This window comes from Pimephales promelas, chromosome 4, assembly GCF_988280905.1.
Source record: "Pimephales promelas chromosome 4, fPimPro1.hap1.1, whole genome shotgun sequence".
Classification (NCBI taxonomy): domain Eukaryota; kingdom Metazoa; phylum Chordata; class Actinopteri; order Cypriniformes; family Leuciscidae; genus Pimephales; species Pimephales promelas.
Genome location: NC_142772.1, coordinates 41,097,764 through 41,121,717, shown reverse-complemented (window position 1 = coordinate 41,121,717; position 23,954 = coordinate 41,097,764). Strand labels below are relative to the sequence as shown.

General features: G+C 38.3%; 1 protein-coding gene across 10 annotated transcripts in view; it reads left to right on the top strand.

The window, feature by feature from the left end:
* fbrsl1 (fibrosin like 1) overlaps positions 1-23,954 on the top strand; it is a 313,681-nt gene that overhangs the window by 99,352 nt on the left and 190,375 nt on the right. For 9 of the 10 annotated variants that reach the window (XM_089130528.1, XM_039659990.2, XM_039659992.2 and 6 more), the window contains exons 3-4: positions 11,107-11,199; positions 19,575-19,610. In XM_089130528.1, coding sequence (XP_088986654.1) covers positions 11,107-11,199; positions 19,575-19,610 — 129 coding nt within the window. The remainder of the gene's footprint in view (positions 1-11,106; positions 11,200-19,574; positions 19,611-23,954) is intronic. The other variant, XM_039659993.2, reaches the window with a different exon arrangement.

Sequence of the window (23,954 nt, the reverse complement as noted above, 5' to 3'; positions counted from 1 at the left end):
AGGCATATGGCTTGGGAGTGGAAAATAGGACTGGGGCGTGCAGACAGACAGACAGACAGGCCCACTGGGACCACTAATCTACCCCTTTCATTAACCCATGGGCCCCGAGGGACCCGGGGCCAGTGGGTAAAGACACCACTGAACATGATATAAGGCCATATGGGGCCCTGCCTTTCAAAAATACTTAGTATGTGCAAATCTGTTATGTCAAAGGAACAAGGGCAGCTCTGATTGGTTGGGGCCAGTCGTCACGCTCCAATCACTGATCTCAGTGCTGAAATGTGGCGTGCATCAGACTTTTCTATTGATGTTTTTGGAAAATAAGAACTTCTTATAATTTATTGTTGTAATTCAAAGAATTGTTCTATGCAACAGAGCTAAAACGTTCCTTTAAATGTCTATGGGCTGTGTGTGAACATCTATTTTGGTAACACTTTACAAAAAGGATTCATATGCTAATATTAGTGAAGGGGATAGTCCGACCAAAAATGGAAATTGTGTCATAATTTTCTTACCCTCTTGTCGTTCCACAGTTGTATGACTTGCTGTCTTCTATGGAACACAAAGGAGGATGGTTTGAAGAATGTTGGTAACCAAACAGTTTAGTTTCCTTTTGACTTCCATTTTATAGAATAGAAGTCAAAGGGAACCAAACAGTTTGCATTCAACAATCAACATTCTTCAAAATATATTTTCATGTGTTCAGCAGAACAAAAACAAAAAAAACACACATGGATGTTTGAAACATGAATGTGAGTAATTGATGACTATCCCTTTAATGCAATAGCTAACATGAAATAACAGTAAAACAAACTTTTATAGCATTTTTTAGTTTGGTTTATTTTGCATTGATTTCAACATATTGTAATGCAATTTTAACATTTCAAGTGGTATAAATTGAATGTTAATTGAATTACAATTGAACAGTGGCGTATAGCCAGAGCAGGCATAATTTAATCAGTCTTTTATGCTGCATAACGTCTTGGCACCGCATTTTGGTCAGTAATAAGGCAGTTTTAATATGGTTGCCTCTAGACAAGTAAATGCTGAAAAAATGCATGGAGTAATGTCAACTAATTGCTCCTTATTTTTAATGTTAACTAATTTTCGTAGCTAATATTGTAACTAATATTTTCTAGGTGCTACCAAAGCTACCTACCTCAGGATTTAGCATTAAGCTTTGTATTAGTAGAAAACCTGGAGTATTTTCGAGTTACCATGCTTTCCACCCTCATATCCCCCTGAGACGAGAGATTTATGTTTTTTGTGTCTGGAAAAAATCCTCAATGACGCAAAAATTGTCATTTTGCGTCATCGGAGGATTGTATTTGGCCAGAGGCTAAAGACTACAGTCGTAAGTTTGGGCTATCCCGCATGTTCTTAACCCGCCCATAGAGAGGGTGGGATCTCACAGAATGTACACATAGTGTCAGCCATCTTTGTTTGGAAGCTAAGCTAGCAGGCTAGCAGGTGTCGTTCTCCCGCGGCCCTCAGTCTTGTCCTGCTTGCCACCGTAAACATGAATGGCGACTGTAGAACGCAAAAGCCGAATCCCGGACATTTTGGGCGATCTCGAAATCCCGGGCAGACTCATTATGAAGACTCAGTAGTAGCATGGACTAGTTGTTTAACTACTGCACTCTGTTACTGGTAGGCATGGCGTCCTAGGGCAGCAAAGCAAGTGCATTCTGGGATTTGTTGTCTTTCATCCACATAAGCCAAAAATACATTTTCTGGCTTTTATCAGTCTAGAGCTAAAATAATTTCACACTTCTACATAAATGACCCATTTTAAATACACATTCATCTTTCCAGAGGTGAAGTATTCCTTTAAGTGTCCACCTGCGGGACACATGTTTTTCATAGTTTATAGTCAATTCCTGATAGACAAAAACATGTTCTTTCAATAAAATAGTCCCTTTTTCTTAATTTTCCCTTTTTCTTCCTTTATCACTCTGATATTTGTTACATTGTTCAAGTAAAATGAGTTGCAAGTGTTGGCAAGCTGTCCTTGAATTTTTGACCATTGCTATTATTAGCTTTGTCAGTGTGTGTCAACCGATGCTGGGAATTATTATTCGCACATACAGCATTTATTTTACATCCTGACTTTAATGAACTTCTGCCTTTGTTTGCTTTGATTTCATCAGAGTCAGTGATTTCCACTCGCAGCACAATGCAAAGTTTTGTCTCTTGCCCTCTAGGGTGAACGAGTACGCAAATAGCTCACCGTAGAACAGGCATTTGTGTAAATTTGCCTCTGTGCAACCCCCATCTTACTGGAAAGCAGTGATGCATGTTGGGGTTTTGAGCCTTGTGCAATACATTTGGCCACAAAATGTGGGCATCAATCACAATCGGCTATGAACAATGCGCAGTGATGATAGACCTTTAATGGATACTCTGGGACTCATTGTAATAAAAGCAGGAATCCATTAAGTGTATACAGCGCTGTGTCCTTGGGATACAGTCCAGCCCAAAAGAGTTGTTTTAGTTAGTGTGACCGGGAAGGAGGAGGAGATCACATGGTGATGAGATTATAGATGGTGGGTTGATGATGTCATCACAAACAAACTAGCTGGAATACTTGATTCTGATTGGACAATCATAGCTATTCCGTGAACAAATATTTTTGTATAATGAGCACTAAACTGTATAACTGACTGTTGTCATAGGCAAGCAACATCCTGTCTGTGTTGTTTTTATACTATTATAACATTGATTCATATTTTGACTTGGCTTTTATTTTCAGTTTTAGTACTTACACCTATTTATTTGATTTTGTTTTTTGGAATTTTATTTTAGCTTTATTCAAATTACCATTTTATTTAACAATAACAAGACTGCTTCCTACATAGCTGTGGTAGTCCCATGCTTTTTGTATCTATTTTTGCGTTTGCAGAAATTCACCCCCCAAACTATCCACAAGTTTCCGAGGGGCGCTCCTGTAAAAAATAAAGTGGGTGAAACTTCCGGCGAGGCGGCGGAAGTAGCATTCCAATGGTATTTTGTGTGTTAGTTAGCGAAGAGGCTAGCTGTTTTTCGGAGAATTATTTTACTATTTAAAGACGCAAATCTTTATGGGAGATGTCGTTACGGAGCTCAGGGAAAACATGTGCTGTTCGCGGTTGTATGTATAGCCGGACTAAACTAATTTAGTTGCTTAAACGGGATTGTTTTGAACATAAGCTGAAAACAAAATCAGAGTGATCCTGCCAGAGCCCGTCTTCTGATCCTGCCAACGACTGTAGTTTCCATCACCTTCCAAAAGACGACGAATCTTCCTGTGTACATTTGTTTAAATTCTTAATATTCTATAAACTCTATCAGCATGTGATTGGCTGTTCGCTACTGATGTTACAGCTAAACTCAGGATCAAAGCCTGTGTTGACAGAATACCAAATGTGCCAGTTAATGTATTCAAGAAGCACATTCATTTATAATTTTGAATAAACTCCAAAGCACAATGACTAAGTGTGTATTTTTTATTTTAATTGTTTGTCAGCTCGCACAACTGTCTGTCACCATGCCTTGATGAGTATTGATTATTAATAATGTTATTATAATAGTCCCAATCATCTACTGCGGAGGGTAAAGGTACTGTTATGTCACCCTTTTGAATTTCGTTGAGGTTGTGTTCCCACATCGTTAGCTAGTTTGGATCGCTATAACTTGAATGACTGTCAACTGTTGATTGAACGAGTGTCAAGTATGTCAAATCGCGCTTTGTTTACTTCCAACCGGAAGTGGCGCCCACTTTTGACGCAAGGCCTCATGGGGCGTAGGAAACTTGTGGATATGAAAATTAAAAATGTTGATTTGTCATGTTGTTGGAATTTTTTTGAACATCTAAGTGGCCACAATTAATTAGCCAAGCTAGTAACCTTAAATGGTTAAATATTGGGGGATCATTCTTTATTACTAGTCAATAATTTTATTTACTTATTTATTTATTAAAAATTAATATTTCTATTCAGCAAGATCAAAAATGATCAAAAGTGACAGCAAAGACGTTTATAGTGTTGCAATAAACGTATGTAAAAATATGTATATTATATATTATGTATTTTTTACGTATATATATATATATATATATATATATATATATAATTGTAATTGTACATTTTCAGAGGATTCTATGATATATATATCATAGAATCCTCTGAAAATGTACCATGGCATGCAACGCTATTTTCAACACTGATAATGAATGTAATATAATGAAAGAAATGTTTCTTTAGCAGTAAATCAGGATTTTAGAATTTTTGAAGATCATGTGCTGCTAAAATCATCTTCGTAATAAATTACATTTTAAATATATTATAAGAGAAAACATTTCATTTGATCTAGAAATGCAGCCTTGTTACCATTGTGCAGTGATTTCTGCGTCATGGTTCTGACCACTTTTGAATAAATGATTAAAAATGTTCTTTGAGTCCATGTTACTGTTATAACAGAAGAGACAGGTGGCGCTATTTTGTGACCGAATACTAAGCCTTAAATCTCCCATACTCCCACCCTTTCCTCCCTCCCTCCCTCACTCAGTCCGCCTCTCTCTGAGCAGCTGCCTCTGCTGAGACAGGAGCAAATGAGAGCAGATGAATCCATTTGGCCCCTGGCCCTGTTGTGGCCCCTCCATGCTCCGAGCGCCCTGTTCTGCTCTGGGGCAGCTCGGGGATAATGAGCCTGGAGATTGAGCCACTGTAGAAGTGCCACTGTCGCCCGCCCATTTCTCTCTCTCTCTCTCTCTCTCTGCCTCTTGTCTCGTTCCCTCTTTGTCTCTCTTTCACTCTCGCTTTGGGTTAATAGAGGTGAGGCTCCTCTAGTGCGGGACACTTTTTCCAGCAAATTAGGGGAAGGATATGTGTCCCCAGAGCCTGCCCTCTGTTATGCTCGCCCAGCCCGCCCCTTGCCGCTAGCAACGGAGAGCTTTCATCCGAACAGGGAGGGTGGTGGGTTTGAGACTTGGGCGGGGGTAATGAGGACTGACAGGGCTTGATTCCTGAGCAGGGATTGAGAGAAAACAGCTGACAGGTGAAGACGAGGGTGAGAGAGGGCCAGTGCGGCTGAGATAAAGTGCAAGTGAGAAGAGATGGAATGGAAGGAGGGAGAGAACAAGGGCGAGGCGGAGGTGAAATTCTCGTGCTAATGGAGGTGGGACTTGTGGCGGCTCAGGGGCTCTTGGCTGGAGACGGCAGGCCCTTTGAGGTTAGACGGGATCAAAAGAGCAGAATAACAAAACAGAGACTTCACCCCAGCACGCCTGCCCGCCGCTCCTCCCTTCAGGGCAGGGACTCGGCAGCGTGTAGGAGAGGGGTTTTACCCCAACAGCCCGGAACAGATCCGTTCATGGCCTCTACTCGCCTTTTCATTCTTGTTAGTGTGTCTCTTTTTGCTCTACAGTTCCTCTATCCTTTCATGTAATATTCTATTTCTTGCTTGTAGCTAGGCTAGCATGTGTAACCCCCCGATATTTGCTAGACATAATTAAAACACTTAAGGACCTTTTAAACAATTTAAGTGTATGGAAATTTGAAGGGGGATTTCACTAAACGGTCTTAATGCTGCCTTCGCTTGCCATCGGGCTTATCGTAAATACGAGTTTTCTAGACAAAAACTGGACCTGAACCATTGGGAACCTCGGGCATGATTTTGATACCCAAGTTGGGCATGCCGTAAACAAGGTGGAGGGGAGAAGAATTGCAGAAGTGCATTTTTCCCACAATTTCTATATCACCTTGTTGTTAAAGTAGTGCATATTATGTTGTATATTTGACTGAAATTCCAGAATAGATAGAGTGGTGGATATTTAAATGGTCAATGAATGGGATGCTAAATATCTTTTTGTCTTTTAATACGATTTTTCTAATAAATAGGGAAGAATAAGTCCTCCATTATTCCTGTTCTTTCCGATAACAGCTCTTGAACGCGACAAGCTCGTAATCACATCTTCAGAAGTGGGAAGCAAGAAATTTCCGGTGGCATGTGAAGCCAGCATTAGTCCCATTCACACCATGAATAACTATATTAGCCTCCAAACCAACAGATGATTACATTCTGTCAGTCATGTTGTCTGCTGCTTTAAATGATCGGGCGCCAATTGTCATTGGCTGCCAATGTTTTTATTGTTCATCAGCTCACCTGGAATCTTTTTTTCCTAAAAGTGATTCAATCAATATCGTTCCTCTGTTTTGTTATTGTTATAGCTATGGACTGACTTGTTTTCATAGATTATTAAATTTGTTTATGATTATTATTTTATGAATTGACCAGCTCTTTAGTGTACTTTTTAGATCAAATTAAAACAATTGTATGTATGGGAACTTGAGTGGTGAGTTCACTGTTTTGCTTGCTGGATGCTAACGCAAAAAGTCTTATTCACTAGCCATCTGCAACAAAAGTATAATCGATCACTGACTAAACCCACTGAATGTCAGATTATTATAAATGTCTCCACTTTTAAACATTTATAGGTTGATCTCCTCCACATTAACGTTGACTCATCAGGCAAATGTGTTCGTGCTAATCATAATATGGCTAACTTGAGCCCCAAACAATGAACTTTACTATGTATTTGCACTATAAACTATGTACTGCCATCTAGTGTTTAAATTTTAGAAGTTTTGTAGTTGAAGGAAATGTAGTTTCAAGCACACAATGGGATGTTTGCTTTAGTATGTTTAGCTCTTTCCGCTACATGTGGAAACTAAACTATTGCAGTTGAGTGTATAAAGTGTCTAACTTCACTATAGTCTGTACAAGCTATTACAGATTTGATTGGATTGTGACGTACTGGTTAATATTGTTTTGCCACCCTAGCAGACAATACATTTTATAGCCTTCAATTGTTATTGAAGATTTTTTTTTCTCTTTAGAATAATGTGCCGTGATACATTTTGTCCAATAAGACTAGGGCTGTTCTTTATGGAAAAATGATAATTTGACAATTTCATGTTGTTTTTGAATTCTTGACTTTTTGAATTTAGACTTTTTGAGAGAATGTCGATAACAGATTCTTAGTCAGTGTGTTTGACCTTCTTCCTCTTCTAAACAAGACATGAATCCATAACTAGAAGAAAACGCAATCACTAGAGTACTAAAGTGCATTTCAAACACTTTGCATGATTTGTCTCTCATTGGCAGACCTGGAAAACCTTCAACTATCTCCATTGAGACATTGAGAATGCTAACCGAATAAAATCCATGATTATGTGATTTAAGATCTCACAAAATGCACAAAGTATACAAAAAAAAAAAGTCAAAAATCAGGCTTCTGTTTCCCCATCAGTGAAAATGGTGTTTTTGAAAACATTCATTTTCATATTGTCTTCTGTAAACAAATCAAAACCAGGTTTTGGCACACCACACACAGAGACCCCTGCTTTTTTGCCTGCTTTCACAAGTACACACACAAGCAATTCTGTGATTCTCTAAGCAGCCCTGCCGATTACGTTGAGATAGCGGGATTGATTAGCTTGTCAGCTTTTCTGACAGAATCGAGCCCCTGTCTTCACTACGGCAAATTACTCTGACTTGATTAGGCCCACCTGCAGCTCTTTTTTTGGAAATCCTCAACATAGTGCAAGCGTCCTGCCCACTCTTAGAAGAAAAGGTTCTATATAGAACCTTAAAAGGTTCTAAAGCGCTACGTATTTGGAACCCCTAAAATGCAATGCATTGGAATGATCACAAAATTCAAGATATGGGGGTTAAAAATTCAATTAATCAATATTACACGAAGAGTGCCGTTTCAGTTTTTATCCTCCAAAAATGAGCATGACTAAAAAGTGATATTAAGTTACCACAACAGTTTAATAAATAATAATTGAATTACAACTACGAAATGTTGCAGAATAATGTAATATATGAATGAATAATAGCCTATAAAGAACCTTTGTGCCAAAAGGGTTCTTTCTTGTCATTATCATCATTTTTTTTTTTTTGCATAAAAGGTCCTTTGCAGTTGAGTAAAGAACCCTATGCTTCATATATAGAACCCGTTTTTTCACTTCTGACCTTGTTGAAGATTTTATTATTTAGAAAACAAGTAACTTCGCTATATATAAGAATCCACATTTAGTTCCTGAATCTTTGAGTCTGACATTTAGAAGCCCAATGCTGATACAACAGAGTACTATTTCAGTATGTCACATGGTACAAGGTATTTTTAAAACTATCTATAGGGTGTCTGACCTTCTATGGAAGAGGATGTATGTATATAACTCTGAAGCAAAAACACTCGGAAGCGCAAAAGGGCCGGGGGGCCAGAGCGTTAGAGTGACTTTTCTGCGGAAGTTGCTCGGCTTTGTTTGTGAATAAAGTCTAATATTTATGGCATCAGAGATCTCTGAGAAGTCATTTCAAAAATACAGAAACCACTTAAACCTCAACTGAATGGTAATTTATTTTGCCAATCATCCAGCGTTGGCACAGTGTTGTTCCAGCGCTGGCTCAGTATTGGCTCTGGTAATTAAATGGGGCTTGTTTGCGTCCGCTGGGAAGAAGGGATCGGGGAAACGATGACCAGGTGGTGGCAGAATGCAGGACCTGTCAGACTAGCTGATGACCATTTTAATTCTGCTCTGCCTGGGGCTATAATTGATATTTAGCAGAAAGGTTAATTGTTGCAGTGATCTGTTTAAATTAGAGTAGAGATCTGGAGACTGGGGCCAAGACCTTGCAATCCACTTGGGACACGCACACAAGAGTTGCTGGAGTAATACACACACACACACATTCTTGCATATAACTGACATATACAGCATTCTAGTACTGCTGTACTTTTCATGAGATCAGGTTTAGCTAACTTATATAGACAAAGTATTACTAAACACACAAACTTGCACATACTCTCATGCATATATAGTATATAGAACTAGATTCTAAACATATTGATGTACACACGCTTTTCTGTTCAATATTACATTTGTACACTTGAATAGTATACTATCATGTAAGCTAAAGTAATGAAAATTTGGCCTAGGCTTTAGAAAAAATACAGATCTATCTATATAGAGTCTAGACCGTATTCAGAGCAGTGCCATGACAGATATGAAAGCGAGCCTGTGAGGAATAGGCTTACCTTGTTTTCAATGGCATCCACTGAAAAAAGCTGTATTAAGCTTCTTTGGTCACTCATAATTTTCCATAGCTCATGTTGTCTGGAGTTTTTTTGTGTACTGAAAGTTATTTTTGCAGTGTTCAATGATCCAAAAACACATTAAATAACTGTAAAACCCACTGAAGAGATGCATGTCTATCCCTCACAGCCTCACTTGCATTCCTTTTAGAAATACAAGACGGCACTGCTGTGAATAAGGTCTATTGCATCGTTCATTTCATCGTTCAATTCTAAGAAATTATAATAAAAAATTATATATGCTATATTGTATTTCTATATGTAGCTGCCGTTGTGCGTCTCTAAATCATTTCTGCATTTCTTCATTGTTATATAAAATTTTAGAGGACTAACAGCCAGGCTAGAGTAGGCGCCCTCATGGAGAAGGGGGGCGGGTAATATCGCGAGCAGGCGGGGGCGCCGTGAGCGCTGAGCGAGCAGGTACGAGTAGTGAGTTGTCGTCGAAAAAGATGGATAAAACAAAATGCTGTGGGGCTAAAAATAGAAAAAGAAAGAGAGAAAAGGAGATGGCATGTCAATTGATACGACAGCAGCTAAATAACTGCACGCATTGCTGAAAGCCAACAGGTAGGATTTAAATTGTGACATCCCAACATATGGAGGCTATCTATATCTCGGTGGCCATCGGGACTACCGGGAGATTCCCGCTGGGCCGACGTGCTTTTCAGCCAATACATTTCATCCTTTTTTAATTTATTTGTCTTAACGGCCCACAAAACTCATACATCGGCGGCCCAGTTTGTTTTTGTTTTGTTTTTTGTTTTTGTTTTGTTTTTTCTGTGCTGGTGTAATGCATTGGTCAAAAAAAGTCAGCTTTAGTTTTTTTTTCTGACACACTGGCCCATGAAATACGTCATTATGCGCAAGTATCTTTCAAGTATAGAAATTAGTGCAAAACTAATTATGAAAGTTTCCTTTATTTTTCTGTGCATTTGTTTTACAATAGCCTTTATGGCTATTACTATCATGGGATTAATATTATAACTATTATTATGTAGTAGTGTAATGTAGACAGACACTAACTAAAAGAGGTTCAAATTTTTCTCTGTTTAATTTGCACCCTGAATATGGGTTGTAGCTTTCAATTTTGAACTCTCAAAGTGCACCAGACTGCTGAATTTAACATTACAGAACACAAAATTTTCTTACGGGGGACCATGCCCCCGAACCCCCCTAGAGAAACAGAGGTCCACAGTTTAACCTAAAATCCTGTGAGAAACACTGGTATTGCTGTTCCAATGGAGCTTATAGTTTTCTTAGGGGGGGTTCATCAAGGTGGAGTAGCTATAGTTTAATTGTTTGTGTTAATAAACGACAATTTTGCACTTATTTTCTTCTGTTCGCTCTCATTTCTTCCTACTCACTTATTACACAGCACACTTACATTACATATTATTTTTACATCGCTAAAATTGTTGCTGCATACCCCTCTGAAACTGGATAGTTGCGCCCCTGGGTACAAGGTCAGTGAATGTCATTTTCAGGTGAGCTCTGGTCCTTTTGCATGCATTCAAATCAGTGGATCTTCAAATTCAGGTCAAACAGAGCGTTTTTTAAGCTTTTCCATCAATCTCAACACAGGAGCTCATAAAGATGGTTACATTTCACTGTTTCAGCAAAAAAAAAAAAAAAAAAAAAACACATTCACATGCCCTCCAGTCAAACATTTGGTTTCCCTTGGGTTTTCACGAGGTAATGCTCTGAGTGCACCGGATAACAGTAGTAAGGCCACAATGCCCTGGTTCCAGACATGACTTGACACCTCTTGGGAAGCAGGGCCTTTCCAAAAGTTTCCAAAGCAAACAGACAAAATAATCACCTTTCTGATTTGCTTAGTTGACAGTTGATTAGATTAGTCTTGTGTTGTCTCATAGTGTCCAGCCCACCAAAGACTTTGTTTCGCTTAGAGAACATGTGTCTGTCCTATTTCTAAAGTGTCATTTTTCTTCTCTTTCTGCTCTCTCTAGTCTCTGAGTCTTCTGAGCCAGGCTGGGAGGAAAATGGAGGAGACGGAGGTGAAAACAGCACCCAGGAGCAGCTCTAAAGATCGACTCAGCGAGGTAAGCACAATGAAGTGTGTCATTATGACATCGGTAAACATGACAACCAATAGGAGAGGTCCATTTGGCCTTTACCAGCCAAGCACTTGCACGTGTGTAGAAAAGGTTTTCTAGCAAAATGCCTGTTGGATGCATAACAGGTGGATACGCACATAAATGTCTCTGTCTTGCAGCCATTTGTCACACGCAGCAAACATATTGCTTCCCTTAAAGATATGTGCTCTCCTGTGTGTTGTTTTCAAAACCAGTGCAATAAACATCTTATATGGGCTTAGACTCCACATAATCAATTCCACTTAATCTTTTATTCTCTGATATATTTGTTTTATATTTTGTTCTACAGAAAAAAATGCAAATTAATTCTTTATTCACAATAATTTCTGCGATTAAACTGTTTGAAAACAGGTTTTATGGTCAGATATATGCATGGTTACACCCAAAGAAGAATAACTCTTGTTCATCAAATGGAGTGGTTCAGGTTTTTTTTATTTATTTTTTTTATTTATTTATTTTTTTGGTGAGGAACTAGGATTACCACAGTATTGAAAAATCTGGATACAAATTTAAAAAAAAAAAAAGCTATGAAAAGAAATTGTGTGTAAATGTTTCCTTTTAAATCCTTATCCAATAAAGCATAGTCAGAGCGCCTTCTAATATTGTTTTGGCTTTGGACTCAAAAAGGTTGAGAACCACTGATCTAATTGTTCGTTTGGCAGGCGACTCTTGTTTCAGAGAGTTAGCTTGTGTTAACTCTCGCTCAGCTAGGACCATTTCCCTCACCAGTGTCGAAAGAATCCCCAGAATCTAGCTGGTGCCACTATCGAAGAGGAAAAAATAGTGGTAGGGTTTCGGTTGGTGCTTGAATGAAGAAATAATGTGATTGAGAGAGGGGTAATGAGAATTTGTGTCTAATTCCCCCGAGACTAGCTGAATACGCGTCCCTAACTCACGCCTGTCAAACGCGTGTCCGAAATCCCCTGTAAATTCGTTCGGATGGATCCGTAATTCGGCGACGGCGAGGCAGTGAGCCGAGGATGAAGGGAGGAGAAGATGATGAAAAGAATAAAATGTTTTTAATGAAGAGATTAAACGTGATGCTTAGGCTGTTAAGGATTCGGAGAGGAAATTTCTGTCTTCGCTTTCCTCCCTCCCACCCTTCATTGCCATCATTTATGAATTTGTGCAAAAGGCTGTTTTTTCATGAAAAAGTCAGAGAGGGAGAGCGAGGAAGAGCGAGAAACGAGCTCGAGGCAGATAAAAGCGTGATCCAGGCTGACAGTTTTGACAGCAAAAAGCGACAGAACAACGGGCAGACAGAGAGAGGGAGGGAGGGCTGAAAGACTGCAGAAAATTGCAGACTGTAATGGCTGACAGTGCCAGATATGACATTTCCCTCTAATCTCCTGCCAAAGGAATGGTGCTAAAATGCAGAGCGCCATATCCATGTCATCTGTAGGCCTATCTGTCCATCTCGGAGCGAGGGAGAGACACGAGACGGCAAGAGATCGGCAGAGCCCGTTCGCTTGCGTCCCGCCGCACGAGGCCCGGACGCCGCGCTAACGCTAGCTTTGTAAACAGGATCATCTTTCATCACTGTCACATTGTTAAATGGTGTAAAAAATCTTCCCTTGTGATTCGCCATACATGCTAATTTTCTTTGCATACCAAATGCGCTTTTCATACCCACTTCAAAGACGCTTAGGCGTGTGCGCCGCTAGCTAACGATCTCTGCGCTTCAGAGGCGGATAAAACTGGATTTCTTTTTTGTCGTTGGAGTGTCAGAAGGAAATGGAAACAAACGAGGGGGATGGCGTTGTCTCAAAGAACCGGGGGCAGGCGCAGGGTGATTTTTAAGACAACAGCCAATGTGGGGGCTTGCCACTTTAGTGGTGCGTGCATTTGCTAAGATCCTATTTCAACGTAACACATCCACACATGCTTAGCATGGATTTGGCTCTTGTAAAAACTTTACAGAAACAGCGTGTTAAGAATTAATGAGTATAGTCTGACCAGGGGCGTCATGCGGGGAGGGGTGGGGGGGTGGGGAGGGGGGTTTCTGACGGGTGATATGGATCATGTTAAGAGATGTCAGTGGGTTTCTCCACCTGAAAATGTTTAAATTCTGGCTGCTAAACATACCATTTCAATGCAGTTTGGGAGAGACAGAAATACCTTAATGGAATTTGTAACTTTATGTAAAAGACAGGTTGATGAAAGAACTGTAAGCTCAAATTCAAAAGCTTTTGAAGTCTACTTCATTAAAGCATGTTTACACACACACACACCTACTGCACACTTAGGCCTACTACACATGAACAGTACCATTGCAGTTTTTATGTTATGATTTTAAATTGGTATGTGACTTAAGAACGATCTTACATTAAAGTAAAGGTGCTGTGGTGAAAATGGTAAATATTTGACAGAAACGTAAAAAAGTATTCAATGTAATATGTAGCATTACTTTAGTGAAATCATTGAAATTCTGTAGTTACAAAACCGATCAGATAATGGCTACGTTCACACTGCAGGCTGAAACGACCTAATTCCGATTTTTTTGCCCCTATGCGACCTGTATCTGATTTTTTCATGACAGTCTGAACGACACAGATCCGATCTTTTCAAATGCGACCCAGGCCACTTGGGTATGTGGTCTAAATCCGATATGTATCCGATCTTTTGAAATGCGACTTCAATCTGAACGGCCAGGTCACATATATCCGACCCGCACGTCATTACAAGCACCTGTAGGTAGCCAATACACGCTAACTCCAACGCGTTTCCTCACTGTTATGGGCCACTGCAGACGTGTCTCTTCCCCAGTGTTGTGCCTGAACGCGTTCAATGAACGATCGTGCATGAACGCGTTCATATTTTCGCGTATCTTTTTTATTTATTTATTTATTTTTTTTTTTTTTATATATTTTCGCGTATCATATTCACGTTCGCCCGAAATAAACATACTGTATTACTGCCTGATGAACATTACTGTGAACACGTTCATTCTGGTGCATGTGAACGTGCGCTCTCTGTCAGTATAACTTTGTACAGTAGGGTGCCAGATATAGAGCCTTCCAAGCGAAAACCTGGCTAAAACACATGTGAACATGCCTTAAAATGTAGCGAATAACCACCCAATCTGGCAACACCGCGGCCGCCGGTGACAAAGCAAGGAGCGCCGCGGACACGCACTATCAATTAAACGGGTTTTATGACGAGGTCGGTGAGGATCGGAAAAATCTTACATTTATGTGCAACCTGCCCGTCGATAAAATAATTATTGTCTGTGTTTGTATATGGGCTGTGGCAATAATAATAATAAAACAAAAGCTCGCAACATATGAAAAAAAAGAACTATTCTGCAAACAACAAGTGACGTCTTGGACCGTTGATTACTCTTCTGCGCATGCGGGTCACTTCTGGGTCATTTCACGTTCACACAGGAGATCACAAAAGGTCGCATTTAATTGGAAATGTGAACGGCCTTGCAAAAAATCGGAATTGAGCATTAAGCCCTGCAGTGTGAACGTAGCCAATGTTACTATGGCTTATTGGCTTTGTATGGCAGGCAGTAACTAGTTTATGGTTAGACTAGGCTAAAATCCCACTACCCTTTAATATCATCCAATAACTAATTCAACGCAGATTTGTTGCTTTGCCCACTTACCACTTCAAGACCATCTGTAAAACATTGCCTGCTCAACGTGAGAGACGAGTGAGTTGGTTAAACATACACAGCAAAGATTCGTAGAGCTCTAGATTTGATATACACAGACACCATATTAGGAAAAAAGGGGCGGGCTGATGCTGACCGATTTTTGAAAATTTGAAGACATTTATAATGTTACAAAGGTTTTCTATTTAAAATAAATTCTGTTCTTTTGGACTTCTATTCATTAAAGAATCCTTTAAAAAAAAAAATCAGGTGATGGCCATAAGAAATGTTTCTTGAGCAGCAAATCAGCATGTTACAATATAAGGATCATGTGACACTGAAGACTTGAAGTGATGATGCTGAAAATTCAGCTTTCCCATCATAAGAATAAATTAAAGCTTAAAACAGTTCTTTTAAAATAGTAAAATCTCACTATTTACTGTAGTTTTGATCAATGAAAGCAGATGTGGTGAGCTTGGGGTGTGTTTCAAAAACACAATTTGTTGAATTGTAATTTTGCCTCTTGAAATCTCTACAATTTGCCGTTTGTGTTCCTGAACAGCAAGGATGTTTTTGCGTTTGGGGTGGATCAGGCACGAAGGTAATGGCACTGATAGTTTCGAACCCACCCACTATGTCACAGAAGCCGCCCACAGAGACCCGGCAACACCTACTGCATCTTAGCCGTCTGTTCAGCCTCACTGGCTTCACGCTCCGTTGCTTCCCGATTGGCTTCTTTTCATCCCCTGCCCTATCTTAACCAATAGTCTGGTCCGTAGCTAAAAAAATCCGCCTCCTCCCACTTGTCACCAAATCTGCTGGAGCCCAAGAAGTGTAGAGTGATCCAAGAGGATGGGTGAAGGGGTTCGAGTTAGTGTGAAAATGGGCTTGGATTAAGAAGCGGGTTCACCCCCATTTCTTTTTAAAGAGGTTGTTTGGTTAACCCCAAAACAGCTGCCGTCCTGCACACCCTACCGCCCCGTCTCTCCCTTTTTCACATTTGCTTTTCTCTCATTCTCTCCCAGCCTGCATCTTAATCCTTTTTTGAAGTCCTAAGTGCTAGGCAAATCCATTGAGTGCTGCGTATAATGGCTTTTAAGGGAGCGTGTTTAGATGTGGCCCAGCCCCATGGCTTATGAACCGCGGATGGTGTAATGGATTTTTTCTCCTCTCTCTCTCCGCAGCACTAAATCCAATGTATTGTTCCTCATTATCATTTAAATAAGTCTCCCTTTCAACTCTGAATGTGGCAATGTGAATGAACCGGGGCATTGTAAGGCTAACTCTACAAATTTTTGGCCTCCTGGTGAGCCTCACTCGCTCTACTTCGTACGTCACGCCTCCTCGCTTTTCTGTGAGAGAAAAAAAAAAGAGAGGTTCTGGAAAAGTATTTGGATCCTGCAGTGCCGCCTTTCCGGGTTTTCTCAAGACCACTTCTCTAATTGCCACAGTGGGAGTTTGTGCTGAGTGTGAGAGAGAACAGAGGAACTGATGAGGGTTAAACCCCTGTAGCAGGTGTGTGTGTGTGTGTGTGTGACTGACTCCTGCACAAGGACAAAATTGGTCTTGCGGAAAAGTCACCCCCTGAGACAGAAGCAGAAATTGCCAATCGCACAGAGGAAAGAGGCAAAAGAGGGGGGAAATGATAGGAGGTAGAGCAGGAGAGATTTGGAGATTGGTATTCAGACCTAGTCTGTGGTGCTGGGATGTGGATGGTGCCTTCTAGTCTTACTAGAAAAGTCTGGAACAGGCTGCTATACATATATCGTACCAAACGGTTCAATATTATATTTAGAATTTTGGCTTCCCTAATATAAATATATATATATATATATATATATATATATATATATATATATATATATATATATGTATATGTATATATATATATATATTTATATATATATATATATATATATATATGTATATGTATATGTATATATATATATATATATATATATATATATATATATGTATATATATATATATATATATATATATATATATATATATAATATCAATATAATATAGAACCGTTTGGTACGACATCCATGGTTCAATACGAGCTTGTGAATAGTGGTTTTACGTTTCAATAATTTGTGTGCATTTTATTTCTCTCTGAATTGACTGTTTGTGTGTGCCTGTAAGTCTATGAGCTGAGATGAGGAAACTCCTCCCCGCAACAGCCGCGAGTAAGTTAGGGGGCGCGCGGCTTAACCATTATTCCACACTTTAACATTTTACAGTATGGGGACATTTCGGTTTTGACATTGAGTATAATACAGAGGAAGAAAAAAATGGTAAACAAAAAAAATTACTGCAAAAAAATTATTGCAAACATTGTTTTACATGTGTAGCCTAGACAAACAGAAACCTCAAAATACAGGAATAGATAGCTGACCTATGTGAAATTGCACTTTACATTCTGAATGAAGGTGTACTGGATTACTGTTAAGTTTAATTAAGATGGTTTATTTATGTTTACTAAAGTGCTAGTATGTTTATTTCAAATGGTCAGTTTATATTTACCAACTTCACATGTATGTTTATTTTCCAAATTTAGGAATGTATGTGTTCCCCAGTTTGTACATTGGCTACCAGCAGCTGTGAAATGTCAGTGTTAATTTTATATTATACTGCAGGAACTAGTGGACTTTTCTTAGCTTTTAAGTAAAATAAAGGAGTATTGCAATAAATCGTTTTTTATTTTTTTCCCCCCTTAACCTCTTAATGTTCCTAATGGATAAGCATAGAATAATAAAAAAATAACACTCTTATGTTTCAAGCCATCAGAACCAAACCGAACCGAAAACCGTGGTTAAAAACCCGAGGTATGTATTGAACCATGGGCTAACTGTATTCTTGCATTCCTAATATATATATATATATATATATATATATTTATATATTTATATATATTTATATATCTATATCTATATATCTATATCTATCTATCTATATATATATATATATATATATAAATATGCAGGCCTAAAATTGCCATTCACCAAGTGCCAAATGTGAGTATAAATCCGAGCGAGTATATTAAACCATGTTAATCGCAAGTTGGCTGGTAACATTTTTAAGAATTTTAACAATGAAATATTGTGAGAACAAATGTTAAATAAAAAGATTCTTGAGCGTCTTTCAAAGAATTAACGCCACAAACTTTGTCAAACCCAGTGAAATTTTTTTTTTTTTTATGAACTAATTTATAGGGATGAAATGTTTTTCTTCTCAAGCATTTTTGTAAAGATAGCTGTGGGTTAGCATAAGTCTGTGGTTAGTCTAGCTGTCTGGCTTGAATGTACAGCCATGGTAGAGCAACATTAGAAAGTTAGCAACTGTCATAAACTTTACTTGCAATGCCACAATCTGCAACCTGCAATCTGCCACCTTTGAGATTCTGATCTCTTTATGTTAACGATCCATAGTTTTCAGTACATCAATGCTGTGTTCAAGAGATGTGTAGATTGTTTAGACTGTTGAATTATTTCCCTTGTTTGGCATGCGGAGTCTTAAACTACCTTCAGCACTGTAACTTCTAGTTGTTGACTCATTCAGACAGCCCTGAACAGTTTGAAAGGCCCCTATATGAATCTTAATCTGACAAGGAGTCTGTCAGAGAAAAATAAAATGCTTTCGTTCCCCCTCATTTACTATAAACAGACAAGGGCTCATGCAACAGCATGGAAAATGGATGCAAATGCTGGGTGTCTTGGGTTTGATCTGAAATGTCATTTCCTTTATGATGACAGTCTATGACACAGTTCTTGAAAATGATGTAACCTGGTGTGCAAGAATCATCTGACTTTATTGCTGAGTTAATGCCAGAATTTTTACTTGAATGGAAAGTCCACAACTGAATGACTTAAATGTTGAAAAATGTTTTTTTTTTTTTTTTTTTTTTGTAAAATCTAATTAGGCTATAATTGTTCAAGAGTTAGAGGTGTTTTCAGGTATTATTAGGTATTACATTAAACTGTGTGCCAAATGGTGAAATCATGTGACTTTTTCTGAAGAGAAGTGTTCCATTATGCCATTACCTACCAGGTATAAAAAAAGTATATTTAGGTGGGTCTAAGCCATCTACAGACCAGATTAGTAAACAACCACCTAGAAACCCCTGGCAACCAACTTTAGCAACACTCTTGTGACTAGCTATAACACCCTAGCAACCACATAGAAACAGCCTCGCAACCTGAATACCTTACGATCACATGGCAAGCCGAAAAAACGTATTAACTGCATACAAAATTTTTTGGGCAGAAAATGTTAAAATAGTCTGTCGAATTGTCTATCTTTCTATCTATCGCAGGATAAGACCCAGATGTTATATATCTATATTTATATCTATATATATATATATAAAAGGTCTTGCTGAATAGAAAAGACTTTAGGAGACCAGGCGGCTAATTTACCCAGGGCTGTATTGTGCTCGTCATATGAGTCATGTGTTCTTAGAGAGAGAGAGAGAGAGAGAGAGAGAGAGAGAGAGAGAGAGAGAGAGAGAGAGAGAGAGAGAGAATGGGAGAGAGGGGGGGAGGAATAAGGAGTGTCATTAGGAGAACGAGAGAAACGAAGGGTGGGAAAAAGGTTAATGTGAATATTGATATTAAAGTGCTAGAACTTTATCATGTCTCTGTCATCTCATAGTATCCCTCAAAGGTCAACGTTGTTCTCTCTTTCTTTGTCTCTCTCTCTCTCTCTTTCTCTCCCCCAGAGCTCCACTCACTCTCTGTCAGGACGAGGGTACTCGGTAAGTGACATTTTCACGCTCTGCGGCTTTACGGCAGAATTACAGTATCCTCTCCTCCCGTTTATGGCCCCGGCAGCGGATATTTTAATTATGTTAAACAGAGAAATGGTGAAATCATGATATTAGGGACATCACTCTTGGGTGACTGACTGATTAAATGGTAAAAGGTGTCCCGTTGCACCTTGGGTAAATGAGCCTTTCTTTAAATTTATGGCTATTTTATTTTCAGTGCTTGGGTAGTTTAAAGTGTCACTGACGATGTCTTCTTCTATAGTCGGCTGTGGCCATTGGTTAAAGCTAGTCTGAAAGCCACTGGTAGGATTTTATTTGGTTTTATTTGGTTTTCATTGAGACGTGAGTACAACTCGTATGCTTATGATTACATAAGCTTGATTTTTGATTTCACAGTGTGGGCGTAAGAGCCGCCATAGTGGGCATTAATACTAATATACTACCCTTCAAAGTTGATTCAGGTTAGCACATTTCAAGGCAGAGCAACGGTTTGATAAGATTCTTGCTCCGCATATTTGTTAAACTGTCAACATATTTGCAGTTAACTACCTGGCATTTGTAAATAGTTTTCCCCCAAGAGTAATTAGGTTTGCTACCACCATGAAATCATGTACAACTGGATGCCATACTTGCAATGCATTGAATTGCAGATTTGTGTAGAGCTGGGGTTCTCAAACTGAGGCCTGCAAACTGGTGCTTAGGGGTCCACAGAAATTCTTAAATCACAATGATTTTTTTATTCACATTTGGTAATAGTAATAATTAATACAAATAATGAGATTAATCATTCGTTATTTTATTATTGCATATATTTTTATATGCAACGATTAATTGCGATTAATCACATCCAAAATAAAAGTTTGTGCGGTGTATAATTTTGTATATACTGTATAAGTACACACACATGCATGTATATATTTAATAAAATGTGTTATTCATATATATATAGAGATATATCATATATACATGTAGACACAAACTTTTATTTTGGATCTGATTAATCACGATTAATCTTTGCACAGCCCTATATATACTCATTGTAAATGTTTTTTTAGAGATGCACTGATATATCGGCTAATAATCGGTATCATAAAATCTTTTATTTTTACTATCGTCCCAAATAAGGGAAAATGTGTTCAGATTGCAAGATTGCAACAAAAATCTTCTTCATTGTACAATGTCTTATTTACTGTTAAATATTTTTGTATATTTTAATTAATTTGTCATTGACAAGTGTTTATGAAAACTACCTTTTGTGCAACCGAGTTGCATGCAAACAATTTTTTTTTATTTGAGAAAACAAATTATTATTTCCAAAAATAAATACCAGTTTATTGCTCTGTTGTTCATTTTAACCTCTAATTTTAAAGTAATGTACCAAATGAAAGGGTATCCTGTATAGTTTGCAGCATTATTTGGGAGTTTTTTTTTTTCCTTAAGAAAATCAAAATATCTGCATCTACAGTACAGATATCATCGCGAATCGGTATCGGCAGATAAATTTATTATCGGTGAATCTCTATTTTCTACACATGAAAAAAAAATAGACCTGCTTTTATGCATTTTCACATTTGGGGGCCCTTGGGATCAAAACGTTTTAAAACCCCTGGTTGAGTGTTATTCTGGTATAAGGTACCCGTTTTGAATAGAATTAGGTTAGAGTAGATTATTTTTGCTTCATTAGGACAGTTTTATGAATTCATAAGATTTTCAAGTTTCGTAATGATTGTATTGTGTGTGGGAACATTCAAATTATCAATATGTGAAGAGTTATGCACGGACAGGCGTTTTATTAGATACGTGAATCACATTTTAGAAACATAGGCTCATAATCTTCTTTTTAAAACATACTTTCCCACCTTTTATTCAAAGATAAATACATTACACAGAGAAATAACAAAACCCTGAAATAAACTGGTTTTTATTCCTTGTTCTGTTCTTATGGATGAAAATAAGCTTTGGAAATTGCAGGGATTCATTGATTTACTGTTCTCATTCTAAAGATAATCGTATTCTCTATAAATATATTCCCTGTACTTTATTCGAAAGTGCAGTATTCACCTGACACTGGAGCTGAGAGAAGGAAAAAAAAAGTGTTGTATTGTGAAATATTCAAAAGCAGAAGTGCATTTTATATGCAAAATTTTCGCAGGCATGTCAAGCAACATGTCACAGGATTGCTATTTATGCATGACAAAGCTCACTTTTCATCAAATGTTCAAATGTTTGTTTGTATGTACACACACACACACACACAGAGAGACACACACAAGCTGACATTACCCGTCACCTAAGAATGTCAGGTAACGACTGCCGCTAGGTTATTTATGTCATATGTTTTGTCAGTATGAAGAGACGAGAGTTTAAAGTTTTCAGGGTGCATTCTGTCATGCAGTCAGCACTCAACCTCTTTTATTTGTTGGCCATTTGCAAAGGGAAATATATACTGTTCTAGAATTTCTAGCTATTATTCAGCATCATTACTCCAATCATGATCCAAAACATTTGTACTCACTTTTATATTATTTAATGCATCCTTGCTGACAGGAACTAATTTATTTTATAGAATATATATATATATATAAAAAAACTTACTATATATGTATGTTTTGAATCCTTAGACAGCTGCTTATATTATATATATTATCTGTATTGATATTATTGGTTTTTGGTAAGTTTGTGAGTTTAGTACATATGAAAACAGCTTTCTGATGCAATATTGACTGCAATGAAATCAGCTCAATTTCATTTAGCATGATGAAGACCTTCACCATAGTAAAATGTTAGTTTAATTATGTTTTAAGGATTTATCTCCTAGCCGCAAGAGACTCAATCTTAGTTCTTTATTTTTTTCTCACTGAAAAATAGAGCATGTTAAACTCGCGTTGCCTTATGGCGACATTCCGGCACGGCAATGAAAAGAAAAAAAGAAAACTTCTCTGTAAAAGGCCCGTAAGCCTTGACTGTCATTTCGGTTTAAGCAGAGAAAATGTGACCGAAGAGCCACGAACCTTGTCCTCCTCTTTACATGATGTTGTGAGTGAGATAAAAGAGAGAAAAAACCAGAGAGGGAAGTGCAGAAAGGAAAGAAAAGGGCAGAATATGGCAGGGTGTTTCACTTTGACACTAGTTCCATCAAATCTGGTTATGTGTAGTCAGGCCCTTTGGCCCTTCGCTCTGTGTGTGTGTGTGTACTCATGAGATTAACAAAGAACCAAGTGCTCCAGGCACAAAAGTGTGTGTGCGTACTTGTTTATGTGCATGAGTCTCTTATCTTCCAGAATTCAAGGCACAGTGTTACGGTCAGGGGCCCCTGGGGCCACTTCGACACTTCACGTTGTGTTGGTAATCATCTGCTAGGAGTGAAAGTGCTAAAGGCTAACACATTGAGAGAGAGCGAGGGAGAGATATGTCAAGAGAATGATGGAGGGAGATGCTTCCCTCCGGTTGGATAAGTGGGCCACCACCTGGAAAGTTGTGAGTTCAGCCCCCAGTGGTTGCAGATTACTCAAGCCTAGTTATAAAAGGATAGTTTTGACTCTGAATTTGGTCTGCATGAACCATATTAAATCCATTGATAGATGTACTTCCAGACGTGTTCCATGTTTGTTTTGTTTTTTTACATTGTCATTCAAGTCATGTGTCGGAATGTTTGGATTTATGAGTTGAACGCGCATGATTTGTAATTACCATTTGTAATCTTCAGATTTTCTTCGGACTTATGGCAGAAACAAATCGTTTTTTGATTGATGCAAGTTGTAATTCTGATCACGGACTTTACCACTTAGTTTGTATGCATTTTGTGTACTGGTGATGAAGAATTACAGTAAGCTATTAGTTTTTGTTCTACTCATGATTTATGAGCTGATGTGTGCAACCCAACTACATTTCACATCATTCTCTTTGGCAGCATGAGATACATCAAAATACAAAATTCCTCGTCTTATTTCTTCCTGGCAGTGTAGACCCTACTTGGCGTATATCTTCGTCACCGTTAAGTATGTGTGCTCGGCGAGACCGTTTTGTGTTTGAGCGCTGTGTTTCGCATCGGTGTGCACTCTAAACAAAGGTCGCCGATGTAAGTCACGAGGCGTTAAGTGTAAGTGTTAAGTGGGCAAAGTAACCAACGTCGGCGAATATCTCAATGCTAAAAAGCCATATTTCTCAATAAGTGGATAGAAATATGAATTTGCCAATTGCATACAGGTTTTTAACCAAGATTATTCCGATATATTGTATTTTTCATACCACGATATGTTTCACAGTTTATGCAATTTAAATTTTCATTAAGTATAATAACAATAAGTATTAATACAAATAACAATAGTGAAT